This window comes from Scyliorhinus torazame, chromosome 4 (assembly GCF_047496885.1).
Source record: "Scyliorhinus torazame isolate Kashiwa2021f chromosome 4, sScyTor2.1, whole genome shotgun sequence".
Classification (NCBI taxonomy): Eukaryota; Metazoa; Chordata; class Chondrichthyes; order Carcharhiniformes; family Scyliorhinidae; genus Scyliorhinus; species Scyliorhinus torazame.
This window is the reverse complement of record NC_092710.1, coordinates 121,753,114-121,779,748: the sequence shown is the minus strand read 5'-3', so window position 1 is coordinate 121,779,748 and position 26,635 is coordinate 121,753,114. Positions and strand designations below refer to the sequence as shown.

The window sequence follows — 26,635 nt, the reverse complement described above, 5'->3', positions numbered from 1 at the left end:
GTCTAATTAAAGCTGCCAGAAGCCTTGTGAAGCATCTAACTTACTGAAACATGTTGCTCCTGCTATCTCCTATTATTTCCTCCCTCCACGATATCGGATAATGTTCTCTTTTAATGTTGAGGTTCAGATCCTTGAGGTCCACACAGATCGGTAGTTCGTTATTTCTCTCCTTGACACAAACCATAGAGTTTACCCAATCTGTAGGTTCCTTTCTAGCTCAGCCCTCAATTTGTCTTTCAATGGAGCTGGTACACATCTCGGTGCGTGTACTACTGGCTTTGTGTTCTCCTTTAACTGGATTCGATATGTGAAAGATAAAGTGCCAAAGCCTTGAAATATCTCTGGAAATTCCTTCAGTATGGAATCTACAGATGCATGTTGTATGGTTGCTATGCTGTCTTCACTGTAAACCCGCTTAACTAGCTATAGTGCCTCACACGCTTCCACTCCTAGGAGAGATTCGTGTTCTTCATCTACAATGGGAAATTTTACCGTGTGAACTCTGTTTTTCACATTTACACTGAGCTTGCATGCTTCTAGCATCGTAATTTAATTTCCGTTGTCGTCTTTCAGTAGTACTGCTTTATTTAATACTTGCAGTTTAATTCTCAGCTCTTTTAAATCTTACAAACTGATAAGGTTGGCCCTCACTCCCGTGTCAGGTTTGAAGTTAATTAATATGTCATTAATCATCATGGAACCGTCCATTTGTCTTTTTGAGTATTTGCATTTGCTTCACTATTGCTGCAAATCATCATTAAAGTGTTTTTGCATATCTGAACTATCCTTGTCCTCACCAGAAATCATGTCAATGAAGAACATGTCTTCGAGGCATACTTCATCAACCATATTGATTGATTTTGCTTGTTCCGTTGTTTTACTGAAAAAGCATTGTTCAACAAAATGATTTTTGCTTTGACATTGGCAGCATATCTGTCCAAACGCTGACCATTGTCGTGGCAAATGTCGTTTGCCGCATCATTGGCATGAAATGGAGGATCCAATCGGCAGTTTAAAATGGCCGCCTGCCCCGGGACCATGTTTTTTACTCAAATGCGTCACTACACTAAAGAAGTCGGCTGCCTATTCTATTTCCAAAATGTTTGAGATTCAAATTGTTAATCTGCTGTGCAGCTCTCTCGCTAGCTTGACAAATTTTGATAGCATCATCAAGCTGAAGCCCATTTTCTCTTCACAGCCTCTTGCGTACCTTGTCGTTAGAAATCCCAAACACAATCTGATCGTGGATCATTGATGACTGTAGAGTAGCAAAATCACACGACTGTGCCTTCAATCGCAAATCGGTTAGAAAACTATCAAACCATTTGCCTGCTTTCTGGCTACATGTGCGAAATATGTAGTGCTCGAATGTCTCATTTTCTTTTGGAGAGTAATGCCAATCAAATTGCTTTAAAACGTCCTTAAAGTTCTTGCTATCCGCTTTGCTATCGAAAACAAATGTGTTACATATTTCTATTGCTTGGGGACCTGCTACAGTGAGCGTCAATGCTGTGCACCTCTCGTCAGGCTGTGCCTGCAGACCAAAAGCTGCAACACAGAGATTGAATTGCTGTTTGAACGCTCGCCAATTCTCATCTATATGATCGGTGAATCGAAGCTGGTGAGGTGCCTTCAGACCTTCCAATCTGAACTTTGAAGTCTTACAGTGCATTGAGTACTTGTTGCCAGTAGTTCACAAGGTTAGTGGAAATGTTTTCTTTCTTCTGGTACCGTCTTCTTCAGAGTTATCTTTAATTGTTCGGATCTTCAAAGAATGTTTTCTCAGTAGATCTTCAGTCCTGGTACCATGTCATGTTCTTGTGCTATGGCCAGTAGGAATGATGCACAATAGAACATCTCATTCTTGACTAGTTAAAGTAATTTATTGTAAAATAAATGCATGGTAAACGTAACTATAAGCTATATATTCCAAACTATTAATATTAATAAATTATCCTAGAGCTACTGCAAGTGTGACTATCCACCAACACGACTAACTCCCACCATCCCCAGGTATAGAGTCACATCGTAGATTTACACTGTCACCTGCTGGTCGGAGGTCATGTACATCATTATATACATGATAGCTTATGCATATCAGCGCACTAACCAGTATATTTATCTTAATTTTGGTCCACTTCTTTCGAATAATACCTCATTGGAAAAACTGACTAATTATTTTAATTCCCCTCTGGAGATTCCAGAATCTTAATATCCCCTTCACTTTCACTGAAATCTGAGGTCAAGTGTCTCTCACCATTTCTTCACTCCCCACTGCAAGCTTGTCATTCTGTTTTGTTCTTGGAAGGTGGGGTCAATGCTGGCTGAACCGCATTGATTGTCCCTCCTTTGCTGCTTTGAGACAGTGGTAGTGCACCTTTTGCTTCAGCTGCTACAGTCCCTGTGACATGTTACTCACAAAATTGTGTTAAGCAGGTTATTCCAAGATTGTGATCCAGCACTTCCCGTACTTTGATTATCCTCTTTTGACCAATGCACCGATCCACCCCAATGCTCTTTGCTTTTATTCTAATTTTTTCTCGCACACAGTGGGCTGAATTTAGTGGAGTCCATCAGAGTGGCTATGATGGCAGGGGTGGGGAAAGAGAATCTGAGTTGGCAAAACTGCCCCAATTCAACTGGGGGGTGAGAAGGGATCCTGCTGGTAGCGGGATACCAATTAGGCTCATAAATAAGCCACTTAAATGCAACTATCCCAGAGACAGATCAAGGATTTAATAGGATTTAACAGGACTCATATGGGTCTACAGCAGCTCTCGAGACCTACCCAGCAAACCCTGTCAGGAGACACAACATTGGCAGTTCAGTGCCTGAATGAAACAGGGCAGAATTTTGCTTCAGCAACTTGGGTGCACCCCACCCACCAGCGGATGGAGAATTGGTGGAAGCTCTGCTTCACTTCTGTGGGATGGTCTAATATTTCATTTCTCCCTTTTAGAATCTTCCTACAATATTTATACTTGTTATGCCTTAAATTTTAGATTATTCCATTCTGTAATTTCCAATTTGATCTACTTTATTAATCAAAGCCTTTGGTACACACTAATTTCTTTGCTTGATTTTCTCCCTTACCATCTGCCATCAAAGTATTTTATATTACTGTTCCAGGAAAGGGCCGGATAGTCCCGCCACCGGAAGGAGCTGGAAAATTCCATCCATTGTTTTTAGGGGTAGGACAGTCAGAGGACATAGACTTCAAGTGATTAGCAAAAGTATCAGAGGTGACATAGGGAAGCATTTTTTAATGCAAAAAATTATGATAATCTGGAATGCACTGTCTGAAAGCAGGTTCAACAGTAACCTTCAAAAAGGAAAATGAATACTTGAAAGCAAAACATTTATAGGACTACAGCTAAAGAGCAGGAGAGTTGAAGAATTGGTTAAGTCCACCAAAACACTGGTGCAGCCACAATGGACCAAATATCTTTCATCCCTGCTGTATGCATGATAGGGCCAAATATTGATTTCACATGCAGGAAGAAAGTTGCTTATAATTCGAGGATGATAGGCACCAGGCGTGGGGCAGCAAATTCTCCGTTTCTGAGAGTGTTGATCCCAGTGGAGAATCTGTGGACTTTTATGGCAGAAAAGTCGACTCCGCACCTGGATCGATACTGCTCCGTTTGAGGGGCTAGCATCGGTGCCGCGTGGAACACACGTGATTCCAATGAAAAACGGTGCGGGATTCGCCGGGTCCATGATTGACACTCAGGGCGCTGACAAGCTGCAGCCGCACATGCACATTACACTCCACACACACACCATCCCAGCCAAAAAGATGGTACTGGATGTGCTGGAGTGCGCCCATAAAGCTAGTGGGTCGTCTGGGGCCAGAAGGCACCCAGGGGGGTGCCTTGGGGCGACACCTATATGATCCGTGGCACCAGGTTCAAAGTGGGCTGTTAGCAGTATGCGCAGTTGCATGGCTAATATAAAATATTTAAATTAAGCAACTGATTTGGAGCATGACTAAATTTAACAACTGAATCTCCCAGCATTGGGTGGTCCAGCAGTAAAATATAGATGGGGGCAGCCAATTCCAGCATGTGTGTGTCTTTTAAAGCACTCTTTCGGAGCCTGGAGGAGGTGTGCTGTCCCTCAACCCCTCAAGCAAACTTTTGATTGCAGTCTTTCCCTTCTTTACTTGCTATTACCAGATCCTATCTTCCACTAAGCCCTGATCTCTTCCATCCCCAGCAATTCCTGGTTGCAGACTCCAGCTGTTGGCTTTATGCTCGACCATGCAAGCTATTTTGTTCTATCAAGCCACACTGCAGCAGTTCAAGAAGAATGCCCACTACCATCTCCTTGGCACCTACGGATGGACAATGATGGGTAGACGTCCATATCATGAGAATTTAACAAAATTAAGAGAATAAAATCCCTTTGGGCTAACAAAATGGGACAGGTTCATACAGGGGCTTGGCAGTTTGGCCACAAGTACAATATATTGTCCCAAGCACTCATTGAATTCGGTGAGAGAATTAAAGCTAAAGGCTCCTCTGGATGTGTTCTGATCCTGGTTACCCTGATATTCCTCATGCAGGAATGGGTAGCAAACTGACTGTCTTGATAGATTTCACTTGCAGCCTCATGGATTGATCCGGTGACCACAAAATTAATGTTCACTTTTTGTCCCAGAACAATTTTTCAATTAATGCAAAGTGTTTCTAAACAATACAAAATGTTAAAAACCAACGTAACAAAAGCAGAGCACAGAATGAATGTTTACCTCAGTAATTTTGAACTTGATTGAAATTGGACGAATGAGAACGTATCAGATGACAAATGAATAAGCAGTGGAAATAACTTCAATGAAAAGATCTTATTGCCTCCATAAAGTGTGAATTAGGAGGTGTTTAATCTGAATAAGCATATCAGTGGGACTCTGTAGATTAAGGTATTCAGTGCAATTGGAGAGTACTGAATGAAAGGCCAAAAACTGATATCACACCTACCCTCGAACTGGAATGTTGCCATCTTTCGCTGATCTGATAACTTCCTCAAACCGCAGCATGCTTTCCTCAATGGAACAATTAGTGTTCACTTTACTGAACGTCTCTGAAGCTGCCCCGAAAATAGCCACTTCCTTCGCTCCTGCTTCGATCTGAAGTAAAATAATAAATAAACTACATGGAATTATATAGAATAGAAGAACGTAAGAAACGGAAGCTGGAGTGGATGAAATGGTTCACCGAGCTTGCTCCATCATTCAGTAAGGTCATCGCTACGTAACCTCCATCTCACCGCTCTATCCACATATTCTTTCTGCCCCAAAATTGATCGGTTGAACTTCCACAATCCTCTGGAGTAAAGAATTGCAAATATTCACTGACCTCTAAAGCAAGAATGTTCTGTTAGCCAAGGAGACTAAAACTACACACAGTACTCCAAAGCCCTTTACAAATGCAGCAAATCTTCTCTACTCTTAGACTTGCAATAAAGGCTAACTTACCATTTGCTTTCTTAATTCTTACTGTACTCGAATGTTAACATTTTGTGATGTGTGATCAAATGTCATCCAGTTTCTTCTGAATGCCAAGACTTAGTAATTTATACCTTTAAAAAGTTACTTTTTCTTTCCAATTTTCTGCAACAACCATGTAGAATCTCAAACATAATGAACTGTCCCAAAGCCATTTGCAAGGGGCTCAAAAAACAAAGTATGACACCGATCTGCACAAGGACATATTAGGTCAAATGACCAAAATCTTGTGCAAAGAGGTTGGTTTTAAGAATATTTTTAAAGGAACAAAGTGTGGTAGATAGGCAGCCAGATGGAAGGATTCCAGAGCTCTTGGCCAAGGCAACTGAAGGCATGGCCACCATTGTTGGAGCAATTCTGATTAGGAATACACAAATGTCCAGAATTAGAGGAGTTCAGATATCTTGGAGGGCTATGGGCAGGGGGCAGGTTACAGGATTAGGGAGGGGCAAGGCCATGGAGAGATTTGAAAACAAGAATGAGAATTTTAAAATCAAAGGCGTCACTTGACTGGGAGTCAATGTAGGTCAGCGAGCACAGGGGTGATGGGGGAATGGGACTTACTGGGAGTTCAGAAATGGGCAACAGAGCTTTGAATAGTTTCAAGTTTATGGAAGATGGAATGTGGGAGAAAAGCCAGGAGTGTATTTGAATAGTGAAGTCTAGATTTAATGAAGGCATGGACGGAACGATAGTTGTATGAATAATTCTACAACCTAATTCATTTGTCATATCTGATACAACAGTCTTCAGTGTTTGCGAAGGCACTCTTCTGTTGACTGAAGCACTCGGACTGAAGAATGGCATTACATTCATTTGCAATAATAAGCTGTCTTCAAAGAACATTATGCTGTCATCTGTCAGGATTTAAATGATATGCACCTCTTCATTGAGGAGAATTTTTAAAAAAACAATATTTGTCTCTATTTTAACTCAGTTCATTTAATCCCTTTGGAAAATGATTCTGTGAATCATTATTACATTTTTATAAACATTAGAAAATGAATTGTTCAAAGTATTTCTCACCACACAAAAGATGGAGCAAATTGGCCCTTGGAACATATGAAGAAAATTAGCTTTCATTGAAAGGTTTGATAGCTATTTGGAACTAATGACATACAGTACAGCTACTGTAAAAAAAAAGAGCTTCAAATTGTGAGTCATTGTGGAAACTTCCAAGATAAGGCATGTGTAATATGTTTCAGAAAACACTAATTTGGCAACATTTTATTTTATTCGATTAAGAGTAATTTTTAATGTTGATAACATTTAAAGTACTACAAGGAAAACCTTCCATATTGTAATGAATGTTAGAATCAGAGTTCAATGTTCTCAGCTGAGAATTTATACCCAGGACAACTTTCTGTTAAATAAGAAAAGTAAACATTTTAGGAACCAACACAGACAAATTGTCCTATAAAGTCATTTTGGCTGACTTGATTTTCCCACCTCGAGTCTGTCCAATTTCTAAGCCTTTGATCCACTTTTCGGACTAATTCAAATGTGCTTCCCTACCGAGTTCTTTAAAGTTATATGGTGCACTCCTTATTTCACACTCTGCCCTCTAGCTTTATGTCCACCTTTTTGCCTTTAATCATACCAGTTATTATGGTATTAATAACAGCACTATTATGGAATTGGGATTGTACTCATGATTTCTGGACAGCTGGGGCTTAGCACAAACATAACCCGTGTTTTGGAGGTAGATTCTGAGGTGGAATCCATTCGCAACAGCGTTTTCACCTTATAATGTCAGCTTTAAAAACTCTGGTGCTGTCTCCATGGGCTCTTCTTGAAATGCACTGCTCCTGAGTAAAGGTGCCAATAAATGTTAATAAGTGGGAATGATGATGAAGTGCCTAGACCCCAATTACACCAAGAGAAATTAAAGGCAAATTGAGAAAAGGTGTACCGGGTTACCAAATATCAGCTGAAATTAGTGGGAATTTTTTGTTTTACCTTGCAGTGGGTCTTGATACTGTAATCTTAAGGGGCTGTGAGACAACCAAGATTTTATTGTCTTCGCCCGCTCTAAGTGGATCTAAGTATCAATGATAGCATTCCAAATGGGCTATCATTTGATGGAACTATTAATGACAAAAATGAAGAGTGTTATAAGTGACAAAAGAGGACATGATGACCTAATTATTTTCCCAACCCCAGCACCCCACAATATAATTACTGGCCATGACGATCTCCATCAGATGCTGTAAGCGATAAGAGTACAATTTACGAAGGAGGTAAAATAGGAGCTGTGAAAGCTATTCTACAAAGACCAGCAACCAAGATCATCTGCCAGGACAATTCAGCTTGAAGCCGTGAAGGTGATGAAGATACATCCACCAGCTCATTTCCACTGTCCCAGGATCTGTGTAAGATTAAAGGCACACCACTGACATAACAAGGCCGCAGTTTGATATTATTCAGTGTTAACGTGTGTCTGGGTTCTCCTCAGTGCAGAGTCTAATAGATGGTAAACACTGAGAATTGCATGGTTGATAGAAACCTACTTTATTATAGGTAATAAAAGTTTAAGGGATTAAATGATTTAGTGACATTATATTATTAAAAATCATATATTAAGCCATGACAGCAGAGAATGCTGAGAGCATGGGGAAAGATTTGAAAAGGAAGTCAGTTTTCAAACTGTCTATCCACATTGCAGAATAGACTCATTGTTATCATTACTGGGCAGACATCCCAGTTTTAGAAAACATGGTGGGAAACACATGGTCCGATCACACCATATTATGGAAACATAGAGAAGTTTTCCCACGCCATGTTATCTCTTGAAACTTGATAGACAGACATTTCGGTCAATTAGATGAATAATAATTATTTTAACCCAATCACATTCAGAAAGAGGACAGAACCTAAAAAAGATTATGATTTCCTTATGAGACAGAGAGAGAACCTTTTTGGCTCTCTCTGAAATCATCTTAAAGCTCTCTCTCTCTCTCGCTGAATTCATCTTTAATCTAACCTTTGAAACCTATTTCTACTTTGCTTTGCAAACAGCTATTTACTTTTTGTTTCATTTTTGTATAGTGCATTGATCTGAAGAAATTACCCCGAACTGAATTGTATCTTGAATTCAACTCAACCATCTGTATTTGCGTTGGACAAACAACTTTTTAGATTCTGTATTCGTATAAAATTTGACTTGATCAATAAACTTTGAAACTGACATAAAGAGATACTTGACTTCACCCAAGAAGCTCAGTCTCGAGTTCTGAAAGATTGAAATATAGTGCGGCGACACATAAATATATTAACAAAATACCGATCCATTAATGGTCATCATGTTAACTCCCTCAACTGGCTCATGCTCCAAAGTGGGAATTCCTACAGGTGATACAACCACTATTTACTCTCCCCATTAACTGGAATTCCAACTCCTGAGAGTTTTGTTTCCTTTACGAATGTTGACATCAGACCATTAATCAAAGAACATCATGAAGGAACTAAATTCGATGTGAACAGGAAGTGTGTGCAAATGTCAATGCTTAATACACTATAGACAACTAATGTCTGATATTGATAACTCTTAAATGTTATGAAGTTGATTTACTACACATCTATTCAACTGTAAAATTGTTTAAATTGTACAATACATTTGAATTATGTTCAAATTACAAATCTTTGACTGCATCCTAGCTCACCAAAGCTCTTGCTGTTTTTGACTCCCACACAATGGGTTCATCTGAAGGACTGAGTCCAAGTCATTTGTGCAGATTAGAAAAAATTGCATTCCAAGCGTGTTTCCTGTGGAATTTCGCTCAATACCTCCACTGTCTTGTTACCCAACCTTGACTATTTTCTGTTTTGTGTTTTTAATCAGCTCTTTTTTTAAGATTTAATAATATGTCACATCTCTGATTCTTGTGGTTTTTACTTTACTGACGGGCATTTCATGTGGAACTATTGAGTAAGTCTTTCCACTGTGCACTCCCAGTAGAGTCTCACCAACTAAGAATGCACATCAAGCAGTTATGCACATACGATCCATAATTTTCCAACCACTAACACAAATAGGAGGTGGATATTGTGATTTCCCAGTGCACATTCCTGGGAGGAAAAGCTACTGGGATCATTAAAATAGAAAATTTATTCCTGCATCAAGACCTTCAAAAGATCAAAATAATTTGTCAGGTAGGGTTTCCTTCCTAAAGTCTCAATGGTTGCATGTTAGCTTAAGCTATTGAGGTAGTCCTCTAGTTTACCTGTTAACATGGATTTCACTTTTTCATCTACTATTGATGTTAAGCTAATGGTTATCTACAACTGTATTGTGAACCTTTTAAAATATTATTTCTGCATTTGGCTGTTGCTAATCCTATTAACCTCGTACTCAACAATGATCACACAATGATAGCCAGTGCCTCACAACTTTTCCCTTGTTATAAAGGGTAGAAATATCTCAGCTGTTAGCACTGCTGCCTCACAGCACCAGGGACCAGGTTCAATTTCAAATGTGGGTGACTGTCAGTGTGGAGTTTGCGCATTCTCTGTGTGTCTGTGTGGGTTTTCTACCGGTGCTCCGGTTTCCTCAGTCCAAAGATGTGCAGATTAGGTGAATTAGCCCTGATTAATGATCAGGGTTATGGAGAATGGCTGAGGGAGTGGGCCTTGGTAGAGTGCTTTTGCGGAAGGTATGTGCAGACTGAATGGGCCGAATGGCCTCCTTCTTCACTGTAGGGATTCCATGGATTCAATCATGCCCTGCATTGATCTCAGCCTACAGGATGGAATTGTATTTCGTGGCGATTTCACACAGAAATAGTGACCGGCGCCTCTGAAGCAATTCTCCAGTCCGAGCAATACTTACTTACCCTGCTTAGTGAGTTCACGTCAAAAAATAATAGGCGTGAATTAACGGAAACGTTTCTACGTGTGTTGGGAGCTCTGTCAGCGAGTTCATGACCTCTATCTAAGCACACATAGTCACTTTTTGGGGCCATGGGGAGTTTTTTGCCAGGCAAGCCCACATTAGAATTATTTCCATCACTGGGGAGCTGAACTCTCTGGCCAGACTGGCTCCTCAGAGATATAGGGTGGGATTCTCCATCCCGCTGCACCAGATGTCTGGTGAAGTTACTGTGAAAAGCCCCTAGTTGCCACATTTCGCCGCCTGTTCGGCTACACGGAGGGAGAATTCAGAATGTCCAAATTACCTAACAGTACATCTTTCAGGACTTGTGGGAGGAAACTGGAGCATCCGGAGGAAACGCATGCAGACACAGGGAGAATGCGCAGACTCCGTAAAGACAGTGACCCAAGCCGGGAATCCTTTGAAACGGTGCCCTGATCTCTAAGTGGGCTTCAGGGTCCCCCACAACCCATGGTGACAAGGGCAATGTCACCCTCCCCACACACACATGGGCATTACCCTACACCCCCTCAAGTCTTGATACTCTGCTGTGGGGTTGCTGAGGGCTCCGCCTTTTCAGGCCGTCCCACACCCCTTCAGGACCCCCCCTTCCAGGACCCCGCATTTCACACACACACAACCTTCCAGAGGCCACTTCATACCCACCCTGCATCCCACCTCCCTTTATAACCCCTTCATCCTTTCATGGGCATGGCCCCCTGCAGGCCCTGACCCTTGGCCATGCCACCCTGGTAGCCTGGATGTGCTTCTGCCAGTTTTAACAGGACCACCCGGGCACCTTTTCAGTACCAGAGTGGCAGTGCCAAGGTGGTAGTGGCAAGGTGCTCACTTTCAATAGGGAGGGCGAGGGGGCCACCCTGCCCTGTCCCTGACCAGCCAGGGGCCACCGACAGCCCAGGAGACCTCCCAGTTGCCGCTCCACCTGGTACACTTTTGTGTGGACGAGTACTGAATAGCGCCCGGCTGGGGTCTCCCTGGGGAGGCTGGCAGATGTTGGGAACACGATACGTCCCGAGTCAGCGTGCCAAAGTGGGTTTTAAACCTATTTAATCGTTTGAGCCTTGGTCCCGCCCATTGTGAACTGTGTCCTGATCACAACAACTCCTGGGACCTATCTCGAGGGGTACTAGCTGTCGGGAAGACTGCGGGAGGACACTTCCGGTATGTACCGACCGCAAGGCGCTCCCGTCTGGTTGCACCGCAGCTGGTAGATTGTGCCCAATATCTTGCTTCTTTCACCTTCCCTTGAAAGTTTACCTCTTCCTTTTTTCTTATTTTTCTCACTAAATTTTACGTTGCTGTACTGACATTAGCGCTTTGGAACTGGTGGCACTAATAAGGGGCAGTATACAAAAGCTATTATCCTTTCCCATCAGGGCGTGTTAACTTACTGTATGACTCTCCAGATACCCACATCAAAATATGACAATTTAGGTCCAGCGGAAATATAGTCCCTGTGATAGATGTAGCCCATATGCACCAATGGAGCTCCAAGAAGAGTATCTGATTTTTAAACTCAGGGAAAGGCTGCTGAAAACTGCAGCACAGAGGGATTTGGGGGTCCACATGCATAAATCGCAAAAACGAGGCTGTAAGTTCAGCAGGCAATTGGAAAGGCAAATGAAATGTTGGCCTTTATTTCAAAGGGAATGGAGTATGAAACTAGGGAAGTTTTGCTAAAATTTTACAAGGCACTAGTTAGACCACACCTGGAATACTGTGAACAGTTTTGGTCCCCTTATCTAAGTAAAGATGAACTGACATTAGAGGCAGTTCAGAGAAGGTTCACTAGGTTGATTCCAGGTACGGAGGAATTTTCTTATGAGGAGAGGTTGAATCGGTTGGGCCTGTACCCATTCGAGTTTAGAAGAATGAGAGGTGACCGGATTGAGAGATGTAGGACCCCAGGGGTCTTAACAGGATAGATGTTTCCTCTTGTGGGAGGGTCTAGGACCAGAGGGCATAAGAGTAAGGGGTCACCCATTTAAGATAGAGCTGAGGAGGAATTTCTTCTCTCAGAGGTATTACGTTCCCAAACCAAATTTCAACTCTGGCTCGAATACTGGACAGAAACCCCAATATTTTATTTTAATTTTGTAAGACTATAAGGAAAGGATACCTCACTCCAGGAGTAATTTTGTGGAAAAATAAGGGTATGGTATATTAAAACAAACATTATTACTGACAACAGTATTAAAATATTCTTAACATCACACCAAGAAATAGCTTACAATTACCCCATAAGGAATGCTAATCAATGCAGTAACCCTTAACTGCTATCTTTATCATCACCCAAACAACAAAAAAAACCATCTCAGCTCTCAATCCACTGGTAAAATACAGTTAGCACTCAGAAATACCTGCTGTGCAGAGATATCCTCTGAGACTGTTTTAAAGGAAAGTCCTGAATCATGTCAGAATCATGCAGAAACTCAAGCTATATTTCTTCAGCAGCTGCTTCTGCTTGTTTCCGCTCATCTTCTAATCAGACCATTTTGAAATGCTTGGAAAGAAACTGCTAATTTTTCCACAGACATATTGTTCATTGAACTGCAGTGAGAACAACATGCTTGACCTCTGCTCACATCTTCATCTAGAACTCAATTGCTTTTCTGCAAGCTTTTCTGCAAGCTGCCTTGATAAACTTGGTTCCTCCCAGTAATTACATGATCTTACAAAGCTGAAACTTAATTAACTCCACAGGGAACCCCCTTAATCCAAACAAAACTACATTAGCCCAAGCTTTTTACAATGCCTTAATTGTACCCCTGGCTCGCAAGCTTTCAAACATGGCTCCAGCAGTCATCTATACCTATCATACAATATATCTGAAATTCCTCCATTCATCACAGAGGGTAGTGAATCTGCAATTCTTTACCACAAAGATCGGTAGAGGATGGGTCATTAAGTCTGTTCAAGACTGGGATAGACAGACCTTTAATCAGCAAGCGAATCAGGGTTATGGGGATTTGGGAAAGTGGAGTTGAGGATTATATCAGATCAGCCATGATCTCAGCGAATGGTGGAGCAAATTCGATAGGCCAAGTGACCTACTTCTGCTCCTCTGTCTTATGGTTTTATTGAAAACTGAAACGTGGCAGTATTAGAAAATTCATACCAGAATTATTCACTACCATATTGAAAAGTACAAGATCAACATTCACCACAATACAGTGTAGTTTCAATCTATTCATGAATCATTAATATCAAAAGAATCATACTTACTGCAGCATGAAAGCCATGAAGATTTGGTGTTAATACAGGATAACATACTTTTGGACACTTCTTTATACCTCGCATGACTTCTGTGTGATCAGCTAACTGGCAAAAGCAAGTACACAAATGCATAATATTTTTAATTAGTTCTGCTCAAATGTTTAATAATATAAACAAGTACAATTTGATAAGGTACCACACAAGAAACTGTGAACAAAATTGGAAGTACATGGAATTGAAGGTAGACTATTGAGATGGATAGAGACTATGTTAAGGGGTGACAATTAGAGAGCAGGAATATGGGTATGTATTCCAGGCAGGAGCACTGATGTTCCCCAGGGATCTGTGCTTTTCACGACATTGGAATAACTTAGATGGAGCCGTATATTCCAACCTCACTGATGGCACCACGTTAGATGGCATGTTATATGGGGGAGGCAGTGGCGTAGTGGCATTGTTGCTGGGTTAGTAATCCAGAGACCCAGGGTAATCCTCAAGGGATCTGGGTTCAAATCCTACTATGGCAGATGGTGAAATTTGAACTCAATAAAAAAGGTCTGGAATTAAAAGTAAATGATGGCCATGGAACCATTGTTGTAAAATCCCATCTGGTTCACTAATGTCCTTTAGGGAAGGAAACCTGGCCTGACCAAATGTGACTCCAGGCCCTCAGCAATGTGGTTGACTCTTATATGTCTTCAGGAATGGGCAATAAATGCTGGTCCCACCAGCAACACCCACATGAATGGATTTTTAAAAAAATGTAGATGGGAGCAGAAAGTTCCAAAAGGACATTAATAGATTTGAAAACTGTGGCAAGAGGAGTTCAACGTGGGGAATTGTGAAGACTATTTTGAACCGTTGAAAGAGTATTTTCTAAACAGTGAGAATCTAGGTGAGAGAGATTTTGGGATCCATGTGCAGAATATAAGAATAATAATATTTTATTGTCACAAGTATAAAGTTACTGTGAAAAGCCCCTAGTCGCCACATTCCGGCGCCTGTTCGGATAAGCTGGTACTGGAATTGAACCCGCGCTGCTGGCCTTGTTCTGCATTGCAAACCAGCTGTCTAGCCCACTGAACTAAATATAGCAAAAACTAGTTTTAAAAAATTAATTAAAAGGCGAATGGAATTGGCCAAGAGGGTTGGAAGTCCAAAGGGTGTAAGTTATGTTGCAATCATTAAAGAAAAATCCTGAATATCTAGAGCTCGCGAAAGATATATTTGTCTTGGAGACAGGTTCAACAGAATAATGCTGGAGTTAAAAGATGTAGAAAACTGAATAGACTAGACCGATATTCCTTTGAAGATTAAGGGAGGCTATAATTGAGGCATTCAGGATTATTAAAGGATAGAATAGGGAGTCCAGAATAAGGGCATTTAATCATAAGGCTAGAGTTATGTGCAATGTCAGGAAGCCCATTGTAAATCTGGAGTACAACTCCTCCCCCCGCCCAAGTAAAAATTTCAAAACTGAGATTGTTACTCGAGGCTACTCGTGATCATAAAGCCAGAGCGTGCAGTTGGAGTAAAGATGTAGATCAGCCATGATCAATTTGAATGACAAGCAGACTTCAGGGAGCTGAATGGTCAACAAAGGTTCCTATATTTCGAATAGGACGGTAAGGCTGAACGCTACATTTTAAAGATCCTCCTTCGACTCTGTCCTCAGGTTTCCTCTGACTCTTATATCTTAAATCTTTGTCCTCTGGTGAATGGTCTTACTATCCTTATCCTGGTATCCTATCAGGAAAACAAGAAAGGTTCTGGAAATCCATACATGTATCTCTGTCCTCAGCCAATCCATTGTTTCCTGGGGTAAGGTGACTCTGGATCAACTCTCAGGCAGTTTCCTTTCTAAATTTCCCCTTTTGTTTAGGTATGTCACAAAAATACAAGCTTTGAAACCATGGTACGGTGGCAAAGTGGTTAGCACTGCTGCCTCTCAGCACCAGGGACCTGGGTTCGAATCCTGCCTTAGGTGGCTGTCTGTATGGAATTTTCACTTTCTTCCCGTGTCTGCGTGGGTTTCTTCTGGGTGCTCAGGTTTCTTCAGTCCAATGATGTGCAGGTTAGGAGGATTGGCATGATCAATGAACAGGGTTATGGGGATGGTGCGGAGAAGTGGGACGAGATAGAGTGCTCTTTCGGGGGGTCGGTGTAGTCTCAATGGGCCAAATGGCCTCTGTCTGCACTGTTGGGATTCTATGGATTCCATCCTCCAGCATATCCTAACAACACTGCCTCTTATTATCTGTTTGATCCCTTGCACCAGTTATTAAAGTTAAAACATGCATTTGCGAATTTGAGGATGAATACTAATGTAAATATGGCCAAAATGGGGAGGGTCAACTTTTACAGCAACTTTCTGTAAAAACTGACTTTTGAGGCTGAAAACTGTGGTTGTCTTATACAATGGTCAACTTAAATGCTGCAATCTATGCTCAGACTGTGAGATATTTATTTTCCAAGATTATTACTTTACAAAATAACATACGATTTAATGAATAATCGCTGCAAATAATTTTATTTTTGTGATTCAACATGGAACATAAAGCTGTATTATCTGAAGTGAGGTAAGTAGACCAAAGTTATTTCTCATTTATCATAATAATAATCATTATCAATGTCACAAGTAGGCTTACATTACCACTGCAATGAATTTACTGTGAAAATCCCCTAGTCGCCACACAATGGCGCCTGTTCAGGTACACAGAGGGAGAATTCAGAATGTCCAATTCACCTAACACGCACATCTTTTGGGACTTGAGGGAGGAAACCAGAACACCCGGAGGAAACCCACGCAGACACAGGGAGAACGTGCAAACACTGCACAGTGACCTTTATGTAGTTGCAATAACTGTGTATATTGAGTGTAAAAAGTGGGGAAACCAGCAAGTATGGTAAGCATGGCCCCATTAATTTTAGAAAAATAAAGGTCACATGCCCTGTCTTGAACCAGTAAGGGCACAAGACCGGGGACTTGGGCCGAGGCGATACAGAGACTATATTCGGGAATTGTTTTCAAAGTGGAAATTCGGTGCATAGAGGGAGAGATGTGCTTTCGGCTCTTTTGCTTTCTAACTTTCTCAGCCTTTGGGAAGTAGCCTTACTCTGCTGCAGGAGAAGAAGCTAGTTATTTAGTGAGTATCTGATAAGACACGAAGGTTTACTCCATTTATAAGGTTCAAAATATTCCAGCAATTGGTGGTAAGGTAAATAAAATATATGAAACCAAATACAAAATATATAGTTGAATATATTAATTAAATTGTTAATTAGAACCCATTAAGGATGGCAGGACAGGTGATGTGTCACAGCTGCAGTATGTGGGTGTTCCTGGGTACCAGTTTGATCGAGGTCAAACATCTGCAACAAGTGAAGTTTGAGCAGCTGCGGCTCAGAGTTTAGGAGCTGGAGGCTGAGTAACATTGTCATGTGAGAATACCTTGAAGAAATAGATGTTTAAGCAATGTCCCTTTAAGAAATGGAGCTGATCATATTACTGAAGTGATGCCAGAGGGTGGGGGGAGCTCAGCTCACTTCTGCTTTTGGTTTCAGTTTGAGGAAAAAGCTGAGAGTGTCTGTGTGTTGTGCTGAGAGTTGCAGGAAGAAAACACAGAGCTGGTCTGTTGATGTCTGCAAATCGAAAGACTATAAATATATTGAATGTAACCTCATGTCTATTTTTGAAGGTTTGAAGTCGTTTGGATGTTTAAAGGAACAGTTTGAAGGATTATTTAGTGTTGTCGTCTTTTGGGGTTATCTTTGAAGTAATGGGTGTTAAGATATTCAATGTTTGTGTTTAAAAGGTTAACTTGAGTTCATAGAATAAACATTGTTTTGTTTTAAAAACCATTTGTCCATAATTGCTGTCTCACACCCGGAGAGTACGCCGTGTGCTTCCCACACCACAATCTATTAAAATTTGTGGGTCGGTTGAACTCCATGAAACACTTTGGGGTTCTGTAAACCCGGACCGATAACAATTGGGAGCTCGAGGGGGATAAAAGTCCATCTATTGGATTGGCTCAGTGAACTTAAAGACAGTGAGGGGTGAGCATATTGTTGTTGCTTTCCAGGTGTGGTATTTTAGTTTAAGTAGGGAGTGTGTTTTGGACAATGGATCTTTCAGAGGCTCAGAAGTTTTTTGGGGTGGAGACGGTCACACGCAGTACCTTACGGACAGAGACTAAAAGCAGACTGTTAGATTTGGCAAAAACATTGCCGCTACATTACCTGACAAAATGCGAAAAGATTAGGTAATTATAGCGGTGGTTAAGCATTTAGAGTTGCCTGAGATACAGTTTGATTCATTAGAAATGGCAAAAATTCAGTTGCAAATTAAACAAATGGAACAAAAGAAAGAATTAAAGCAGCTTGAATACGAAAGCGAGAGAGAGGAAAAAGAGAGAGGAAAAAGAAAAGGAGAGATAAGAAAGGAGAAAAGAAAGAATAGCCCCAGCAGTACAAAAAGAAAGAGAAAGGGAGATACAGATCAGGGAAAAAGATAAAAAGAGAGAGTTTGAACTTCAGGAAATGGCCATGAAACATGACAATCAGTTAAAATTGCCAGATGTAAAGGGAAACGTACTGTTGGATGGTAGTGATGAGGATAGTGAGAAAGAGCATCAAAGTCGAAGGATTGGTGGGGATCTACTTAAATATGTCCAAGCATTGCCAAGGTTTGACGAGAAGGAGGTAGAAGCCTTTTTCATTTCATTTGCGAAGGTAGCTAAACAAATGAAATGGCCACAGGGCATGTGGGTATTACTGATTCAAACAAAGCTGGTAGGTAGAGCTAGTGAAGTCTTTGCATCACTACCGGAGGAAGTATCTGGAACGTATGAGGAGGTGAAAAATCCATCTTAGGTGCATATGAACTAGTGCCTGAAGCCTGCAGACAAAGGTTTAGAAATTTAAGGAAAGAATTTGGTCAAACATACATGGAGTTTGAAAGGCTCAAACTGTAGCCATCTGGGATGGCCACGTCCCAATTACAAAATGGACACTTGCAAAGAATGCAGGGAAAATTGGACAATACTGAAAAAGCAAGCAGGTGTAAGGGCTGTTTGTTGATTAGAGCTGTAGCTCTCAGACAGGACCGGTCTGCAGAACCATCTACATACCAATGAGCCATCCCCGGGACAAAAAGGCAACATTTAGGTAAACAATGCTAAGACAGACATCCCGGCGCCAGAGGAGACTAAAACAAAGCAGACCAACGGCCACCTCGGACACGCCCAGCAACCAGGGAACCCACCCCTCTATTGGAGGAAAATCGATAAGGCCAATTGGGAAACGGCCCAATTAATTGGGGCCAAGGCAAAGCCCTTTTGGGGTATAAAAAGGATTCCCCAAGAGAGAATCATTCTCTTGGCCTTGGCTCTCAGCGAGGAGAGAGCTGCCAAAGCTGCTCCAGACCAAATAAGTTCCAAGTCAACGCACGCTATGAGATAGACGCCCCTAGTTGCTACCCTGCAAACAGCTCAACCCAGCAGCCTCAGAACCGAGCAACGGCCATTGTTCCTCTGACTGAGTGGCTTTTAGTAATAGTGATAGTTTAGGTTGTAGAATTTTCTGCATGAGTAGATTTGACTGTGTGTAAATAAATGAGCATTGCTTTTGAAATAACAAACTGGTGTATCGAGTCTTTGATCAGTATTCGGTTTTGAACCGTGTGGCGGTATCGAAAGATACCTGGCGACTCTTGAGTAAATGTAATTAAACAGAGCCAAATTAAGAGACAACAGCAAGTTAGCAACAAAACAGAGTAATTTTGATAGGTGGATAAGGGCTTTGAAAATAGACCAAATGTATGAAGTTCTCAGAGAAATTATAATTTTGGAGGAGTTTAAAAATTCAATTCCTGATGTAGTGCGAACTCATGTGGAAGAGCAGAGGGTTAAAGCTGCGAGATTAGCAGCAGAAATGACAGATGATTATGAATTAGTTCATAAATCAAAGCTTGGTTTCCAACATCAGTTTCAGCCTGTGAGGGATAGAAACTGGGGACATAAGAAATACTCAAGTGGTAAAGGTAAAGATGATCTGATGGGAGATAATAAGGAGACTGTAAAGGAGGAGCAGGTAAAGAAGTCACAATTTTAAGAGATACAGGAGCTAGTCAATCTTTAATGGTAAGAGATGAGGAGTTATGTAGCTTGGGCAGAATGTTGCCAGAAAAGGTGGTAATATGTGGAATTCAGGGTGAGAGGAGTACCGATCCATTATATAAGGTAAGGTTGGAAAGTTCAGTGAAGAGTGGTGAAGTGGTCGTAGGAGTAATAGAGAAACTATCTTGTCCAGGAATACAGTTTATCTAGGGTAATGATATAGCTGGATCACAGGTGGGAGTGATGCCTACTGTGGTTGATAAGCCAGTGGAAAGTCAGACAACTGAAGTGTTGAAGGACGAATATCCTGGGATTTTTCCGGATTGTGTAGTAACAAGGTCGCAAAGTCACAGGTTAAGACAAGAGGAGAAATCAAAGAGTGAAGATGAAGTCAAAGTGCAATTATCAGAAACGATTTTTGATCAAATGGTTGAAAAAGAGCAAGAACAGGTGGAGGATGAGGCCGATATTTTTAGTTCAGGAAAATTGGCGGTGTTACAACAAAAAGATCTAGAAATAAAACGGATGTATCAGAAAGCATACACAGAAGATGAATCTGAGAGTATACCAGAGTGTTATTACCGTAAAAGTGATGTCTTGATGAGAAAATGGAGACCTGTACATATGCAGGTGGATGAAAAGTGGGCAGAAGTTCATCTAGTAGTATTGCCGGTAGGGTATAGAAAGGAGGTGTTGCGAGTGGCACATGAGGTACCAGTGGGAGGTCATTTGGAGATAACGAAAACTCAAGTTAAAATCCAGAAACATTTTTATTGGCCTGGACTACATAAAGATGGAATTAAATTTTGTCAATCATGTCACACATATCAAGTGATAGGGAAACCTCAAACAGTGATAAAACCAGCGCCCTTAATACCCATTCCAGCATTTGAGGAACCGTTTACAAGGGTCCCAATTGATTGTGTAGGACCGCTTTCTAAAACAAAAAGTGGGAATCAATATTTTTTGACTACAATGGATGTGTCTACTAGGTTTCCAGAGGCCATTCCAGTACGTAATATTACAGCTAAAAAGATTGTGGAGGAGTTACTTAAATTCTTTACTAGATATGGACTACCTACAGAAATTCAATCGGATCAAGGATCAAATTTTACCTCAAAGTTATTCAAAGAAGTTATGGATAGTTTAGGAATAAAACAATTTAAATCAACTGCGTACCATCCTGAATCGCAGGGAGCGTTAGAAAGGTGGCATCAGACATTAAAGACAATGTTGGGGGCTTATTGTCAAGATTATCCAGAGGATTGGGATAAAGGAATTCCATTCGTACTGTTTGCAATTAGGGATGCACCTAATGAGTCAACCAAATTTAGTCATTTTGAACTAATTTGTGGTCATGAGGTAAGAGGACCACTTAAATTGATTAAAGAAAAATTGGTGGGTGAGAAATCGGAAGTTATACTATTGGATTACATGTCAAATTTTAGGGAACGATTAAATAGAGCAGGTGAATTGGCTAGACAACATTTGAAAGTTGCACAAAATGTGATGAAACGGGTAGCGGACAAGAAATCCAAAGTTCGTAGTTTTGCCAGTGGAGATAAGGTTTTAGTGTTGTTACCAGTGGTAGGTGCACCTTTAAAAGCAAGGTTTTGTGGACCTTATCAAATTGAAAGGAAATTAAGTGAGGTGAATTATGTGGTAAAAACACCAGGTAGAAGGAAGAATCACCGAGTGTGTCATGTGAATATGCTTAAAAGGTACTTTGAAAGGGAAGGAGAGAAAAAGGAGGTTTTAATGATTCTAACTCAAAGTGACGAACCAAATCCAGATGTCTGTGAATTTGACATACCTCAAATTAAATTGGGAAATGAGGATATTCTTAAAAATTGGGTTAAATTTTTGAGTTATCTTCCAAAGGAAAAAGGAACTGACCTGAAAGAGTTATTGATATCACATGGGCAAGTTTGTGGAGATAAATTAGGAAGTACTAAAATGGCTATACATGATGTAGATGTGGGAAATGCTGTTCCGATCAAACAACATCCATACAGACTTACCCCTTTAAAATTGGCACAGGTTAACAAAGAGATTGAGAGTATGCTTAAAAATAGCATAATTGAAGTAGGTTGCAGCCAATGGAGCTCACCCATAGTGATGGTACCTAAACCAGACAGTACCCAATGGTTGTGTATGGACTATAGAAAGGCGAATTCAGTTACAAGAACGGACTCTTATCCTATCCCACGTTTGGAGGATTGCATTGAGTGGGACAAACTGCTTTTATTTCCAAATTGGATTTACTTAAAGGTTACTGGCAGTACCTTTACCCGAAAGGGCGAAGGAGATTTCAGCTTCTTTGACTCCAGATGGTATATACATCGGCGATCTGGTAGTTTTCAGCCAGGCATGGAAAGAACTTTTAAAACATCTTATGGAGTTATTCGATCGACTTCAGGAGGCGGGTTTGGTGATAAACCTAGCCAAAAGTGAATTTGGAAAAGCCCAAGTCACTTTCCTTGAGGAGTTTTCGATACCCTAAAGACAAAGGGAAATAATGCGATTTCTTGGCATGAGTGGATTTGATTGAACCTTTGTGCAAACGTTTTGTAGCGTGATTGCTCCACTGATGTACTTGCTTAAGAAACTTTGAAAATGTCAATGGACAGCGGAGTTTCAACATGCATTTGACTGCCTGAAAGCTGTGGTAACTGATACTCCTGTATTGAAGAATTGCAAGGAACTCTGAGATCAGATTGAACTGAAGTATCTAACTTTAAAGAGAAATGCCGAGGTGTAGAGGAATGGATGGATCGTGCGGAGACCTTCTTGTTCAAAGAGACTGTTAATTGAGAGGGGTTTCGGTTGGAGGAAGAAGAACGAGAAGAAAAAAAAAAGGACTATATTATTATACCTGTTTGCGTGTGTTGTTTTTTGAACCTGTAAAGTGTTTTTACTATGTGCATTTCTTAATTGATGGTGCAAAGGTGAAAAATGAAACCATCTTGAAGTTGATGGCTTATTTTTTTTCTTGGGGGGAGGTGTCATGTGAGAGTACCTTTAAGACATCCATGTTTAAGCAATGTACCTTTTGGAAATGGAGCTGATCATATTACTGAACTAATGTCAGAAGGTGGGGGGAGCTGAGCTCACTTCTGCTTTTGGTTCCAGTTTGAGGAAAAAGCTGGGAGTGTCTGTGTGTTGTGCTGAGAGTTGCAGGAAGAAAACGCAGAGCTGGTCTGTTGATGTTTGCATATCCAAAGACTATAAATAGATTGAATGTAATCTCATGTCTATTTTTGAAGGTTTGAAGTCTTTTGGATGTTTAAAGGAACAGTTTGAAGGATTATTTAGTGTTGTAGTCTTTTGGGGTTATCTTAGAAGTAATGGGTGTTAAGATATTCAATGTTTGTTTTTAAAAGGGTAACTTGAGTTCATAGAATAAACATTGTTTTGTTTTAAAAACCATTTGTCCGTAATTGCTGTATCACACCTGGAGAGTACGCAGTGTGCTTCCCACACCACAATCTATTAAAATTTGTGGGTCGGTTGAACCCCATGAAACACTTTGGGGTTCTGTAAACCCGGACCCAAAACAACATACCCTGTGACACGTCAGGGAGGGGGAAGATTACCTGGATTCTTTGTGCCAGAAGGCAGTCACACCTCTTGGGACAGGATCTCCTGAGTGGTCAGGGACAGGAGAGTGTGACTGTGAGTGAGGCAGGTAAGGGGTCTCAGAGGGCAGAAGCACATAATTCTCAGCCCTTACAATTGTCCAACAGGTTTGAAGTTTTTTCAGCTTGTTTGTCTAAGAGTGGGGGCTGCAGGATGGATGACCATAGCACCATGGTGCAGGAAGCCATTCAAGTGGTGGAAGTAAAGAAGAATGTTGTGTTAGTACGGGATGGTATAGTTAGAGGTGTTGACACCTTTCTCTGCAGCAAAAAGCGAGAGTCCTGACATGTTGCCTGCCTGGTGTCACGGTTCAGGACATCTGCTTGGGGCTGGAGAGGAACTTGCAGTGGGAGGAGGAATGCCCAATCACCATGGTCCATATAGGTACCAATGACATAGGCAAGACAAAGAAGGAGATACTTCATAGTCAGTGAGGGCCTAGGCACCAAATTAAGAAGCAGGCCTCAAAGGCCATAATCTCTGGATTGTTACCTGAGACACGTGCAAATTGGCATTGGAGAAATAAGATCAGAGAGATGAATGTGTGGTTCAAAGACTGGTGTGAGAAGTGGGTTTCAGTTCACGGGACACTGGCACTAATACTGGGAATGTTGGAACAGTCTATATCTGAACTTCACTGGGACCGTTGCTCTTGTGAGTCAAATAACTAGAGGAGTAACTAAATAGTGGGAGCAAGGAATCAAATTTTGGAAGATGTGGTAAATCAAAGAGCAGAGACAAGGCAAAAGAGAAAGATATTGACTGGAATTCTCCAGTCATTGCGATTCATTTTTCCTGCAGGCAGTGGGTGTTTCAGAGGCATAGGGTGGTTACAATGGGAAATCCCATTGACAAGCGGCGACAAGATATAACCCCACCGCCAGTGAACGTCGCATGGCCAAGAAACACGCAGCTGGGGTACCAGAGAATGCCGCCCATTATTCTGGGAAATGAAAAACAAACCATGACAGGGAGGAATAGAGAATACAAATTAAAAAGTAAATCAACAGATGAGACGAGAGGTTTAAAAAAGGATAAAACTAAAAGCTCTATATCTGAATGCAAATAACTTTCAAAACAAAACTGATGAACTGAGAGTCCACATAGAAATAAATAAGTCCAAGTTGATAGACATGACATGGCTGTAAGAGGACATGGATTGGAACCTGAATCTTGAAATCTGCAGGATATTTAGGAAGGGCAGATAGTATGAAAATGGTGGTGAGGTGGCTCTGTTAGTTAATGATGGTATTAGCACAATAGAGAGGGATATTCTAAGTTTGCGAAACCAGGAGGTGAAAACAATTTGGGTAGAGATGAGAAATGGTGAAGGCAAGAAGCCGCTTGTGGGAGTTGTGTACGGTAACCACATGGTATGGTGGAGCATAAAGGAAGAAATAATTAGAGCTGGTCCGGAGGCATGGCAATAATCGTGAGAGAATTTTATTATCATTTAGACTGGGTAAGCCAGATGGACAAAGGGTAGCCTAGATGAGGAGTTCATAGAGTGTTTACAGAATAGTTTCTTTGAACAGCATGTTCTGAAGTCAACTAGAAAGCGGGCTCTATACTAGACCTGGTATTGTGCAACGAGATTGGAGTAATTAATGATCTCATAGTGAAGGCACCCCTCGGTGGCAGTGACCAGAAGATGATTGAATTTTACATTCAGTCGGTCTGAGACAGTGATCGAGATTTTCAGGATCCCCTCCGATGTATATGTCGGGGGCAGAGGCAGCTTACCTTTTTCCGGCAATGGGAATTTCTACGGTCCTGTAGAGGTCTACGGCATTTTGTATGGCTTGTCTGCCCCACCACTGGAGAACTTGAGCTGCGGATAAAGGGCAACTGGTGGGTGTATTGCGCTTGGAGTTCAAGGAAATATTTGATGACGTTTTCCATCAAAGATATTATAGAAAATAAGAGCTCATGTTATAGGGGGTAACATATTGATTGGCATGGATGGAAGATTTGGCTGACTAACGGGAAGCAGAGAGTGGCATAAATTGATCTTTTTCAGATTGGCAAGATGTAATGTTTGGTGTACCACAGGGCTTAGTGCTGGGACCGCAACTGTTTATTATTTAAATATATGACTTGGATGGGGTGGTTGCTAAATTTGCTGATGGCATAAGATACGTAGGAAAGTAAGTTGTGGAGAGGACATAAAGAAGCTACAAAAGATAGGTTAAGTGAGTGAGCAAAGATCAGGCAAATGGAGTACAATGTGTGAAATTATCCATTTTCGTAGGAAAAGTAAAAGATAAGCACATTATTTAAATGAAGAGAGATTGCGGAGCTCTGAAATGCAAATGTGTCTGTGTGTATCCTAATATATGAACCACAAAAGGCGAGTATGTAAGTACAGAAAGTAACAGAATGTTATAATTTATTGTGAGAGGAACTGAATACAAAAGTAGGGAGGTTATGCTTCAGTTATACAGGGCATTGGTGAGACCACATCTAAGGTACTGGGTACAGTTTACGTCCATATTTAAGGAAGAATGGGGATGGGTTTAAAACAGTTCAGAGAAGGTTTACCAGAATAATACCTGGAATGGGTGGGCTGTCTTATGAGGATAGGTTGGACAGGCTGTAGTGAACCACTGTAATAGGAGATGTAAGGTAGGACTTGCACTACAGGTTCGCCGGTAGCTCCTGCCGACTGGCTCCGCCCACGGAGAACTGTAAAAATATGCATGACCTCCAGTGCCCTGCAATTTCGCCAGCTGCAGCAGGAGGCCATGCATATTTTTACAGTTCTCCGTGGGCGGAGCCAGTCGGCAGGAGCTACCGGCGAACCTGTAGTGCAAGTCAAGCCGCCAAGATACTCCAAGGCCCTCAAACGCTGCCTGGGGTATTTTTACTACTATGCTCAGTGGGTCCCAAACTATGCGGACAAGGCCCGCCCACTCATTCAGTCCATCCGATTCCCCCTGGCGGCCGAGGCACAACACGCTTTCGCCCACATCAGAGCAGACATCACCAAGGCCGGGATGCACGCAGTGGATGAGTCACCGCCTTTCCAAGTAGAAAGCGACGCTTCAGACATCGCCCTTGCCGCCACTCTAAACCAGGCAGGCAGACCCATGGCACTCTTTTCCCGCACCCTTCATGCCTCTGAAATTCGACACTCATCCGTCGAAAAGGAGGCCCAAGCTATCGTTGAAACTGTGCGGCATTGGAGGCATTACCTGGCCGGTAAGAAATTCACTCTCCTTACGGACCAACGGACGGTAGCCTTCATGTTCAATAACACACAGC

General features: G+C 41.5%; 1 protein-coding gene across 1 annotated transcript in view; it reads right to left on the bottom strand.

The window, feature by feature from the left end:
* The window catches only part of hmgcll1 (3-hydroxymethyl-3-methylglutaryl-CoA lyase like 1), a 190,571-nt gene that overhangs the window by 154,059 nt on the left and 9,877 nt on the right, over positions 1–26,635 (bottom strand). The window contains exons 4-5 of the mRNA XM_072498565.1: positions 13,623–13,718; positions 4,980–5,128 (exon numbers count right to left, since the gene is read on the bottom strand). Coding sequence (XP_072354666.1) covers positions 4,980–5,128; positions 13,623–13,718 — 245 coding nt within the window. The remainder of the gene's footprint in view (positions 1–4,979; positions 5,129–13,622; positions 13,719–26,635) is intronic.